This window comes from Alligator sinensis, unplaced genomic scaffold (assembly GCF_000455745.1).
Source record: "Alligator sinensis unplaced genomic scaffold, ASM45574v1 scaffold273_1, whole genome shotgun sequence".
Lineage (NCBI taxonomy): Eukaryota > Metazoa > Chordata > Crocodylia > Alligatoridae > Alligator > Alligator sinensis.
Genome location: NW_005841943.1, coordinates 1,548,476 through 1,550,047, shown reverse-complemented (window position 1 = coordinate 1,550,047; position 1,572 = coordinate 1,548,476). Strand labels below are relative to the sequence as shown.

The 1,572-nt window shown below is 36.4% G+C and overlaps 1 protein-coding gene across 3 annotated transcripts in view; it reads left to right on the top strand.

The window, feature by feature from the left end:
• The window catches only part of TMEM67 (transmembrane protein 67), a 46,801-nt gene that overhangs the window by 38,754 nt on the left and 6,475 nt on the right, over positions 1–1,572 (top strand). For all 3 annotated transcript variants that reach the window (XM_025199434.1, XM_025199435.1, XM_025199433.1), the window contains exons 21-22: positions 862–1,002; positions 1,489–1,569. In XM_025199434.1, the coding sequence (XP_025055219.1) occupies positions 862–1,002; positions 1,489–1,569 (222 nt within the window). The remainder of the gene's footprint in view (positions 1–861; positions 1,003–1,488; positions 1,570–1,572) is intronic.

Genomic DNA, 1,572 nt, shown 5'->3' with positions numbered 1-1,572 from the left:
TGCTGAATTTCACATCCCTGCCCCAAAACATCCCAATGAGACAATTGAAAGTATTTTATCTTCATGGGCAAAAGGACTCATTTCCTCCTAACTTCATTCTGAAAGACAAGTGAATGTTTTTGCTGAAATTTTCCACAAAAATTCAGCCTGGCACAGAAAACTGATATGCAAACAGTCTCAGATTGAAGCTTGATTTATAAGCATTTGAAACTGGGGAGTTACAAAGGAAAATGTTGGAAAAACTCTTAACTTACAGGCATTGCTACCTGCTCTGTCTGTAACATGCAAGTGGTAGAAATGGCTCTCTAGCAACAAAACTAATTAAGATTGCTAATGCACTTTTTAATTCAACTTGTCAGATGCTTCTTATCTGCATAACATTCACTTGGGCTGAAATTGTAGCTCTTCCCTTCTTTTTTTTTAGATCAGCGTCAATAAAATTCATTCAGCTATGAAAGAATTAGGGAAAATATCCTTTTTTTTTTTTCTTTTTTTGAAAAAAAATTCTTACACTAACTCACCAGCAGGGAAGAATCTTCATGCAGAAAAAGTTTTATTGATTCTCTCAATAAACAGCACTTTTGAGTTGTCCAAAGTATTAGCCTGTTGACAGCTGAGCTTTCAAAATAAATACAAGTAATGAATCACATAATTGAACTATGTTATAATGCATGTATCAGCATTCCCTGCTTTTTTGTAATTTTTCTACTTACTTAAGCTAAAGTAAGCCCACTTAAGCTTACTTTACTACTATAGAGAAGATGAAGTTGCAATCAAAACAGCAGAGCCTTTACCAGTGCTATTCCTTGCTGTATTTGTCTACCCCAATGACGCTTTTAGACTTCTTTTTAATCTCTTCAGGTTGTGGGGTTTTCAAACCTGGCTGTAATGGATTCTTCTTCAAGTCTGACAAGAAGCAGCGAGAGTTACATTGCTCCCTGGAGCCGCATTCTGAGATTTGGTGTGTCTTCTGCTGTGTGGCTTGTCATTGCCATGTTACAGGTACAGTTCTAGTACATGTGATTTGAATTATCAAAGCACTTATAGATATTTGACTTAAAGAACATCAGTACCCCCTCCCTGTTCAGCAAAGCTGTAAGCTTGTGTGAAAGGTGCTTTGCCATATGATGGACATGTAGCTTATTTTGCATGTTATCACTCTTAAATTTGGTCAGACTCTCAAAGAATCTCACAGACTTGCGAGATCTTATCTTAGGGTTGCCATCTTCAGTTCTCTGAAGAAGGAAAAGTCATCTACCGCCTTTGGTTTTTTTCAATCCTGTTGAATTGGTTTCAAGTTTTAAAAACAAGCAATTGCTAGAGTTTTGCTCCTTGGTAGTCCAGTTTCACTGAGCCCAGGGACAGCTGACAATTCCAGTTTGTCATATGTGAATTACACACTGCTAAGCCAGCTGCACTGTAGACAAAAACAAAGTCAAAGCTCTTGAATTAATAAGAAAAATTCTGGTTTGTTTCTTTTTGTTTCAGATGGTATTTTTTGCTGTGTTCTACGAGAGATTCATAGAAGATAAAATAAGACAATTTGTTGATTTATGCTCTATGAGCAATGTA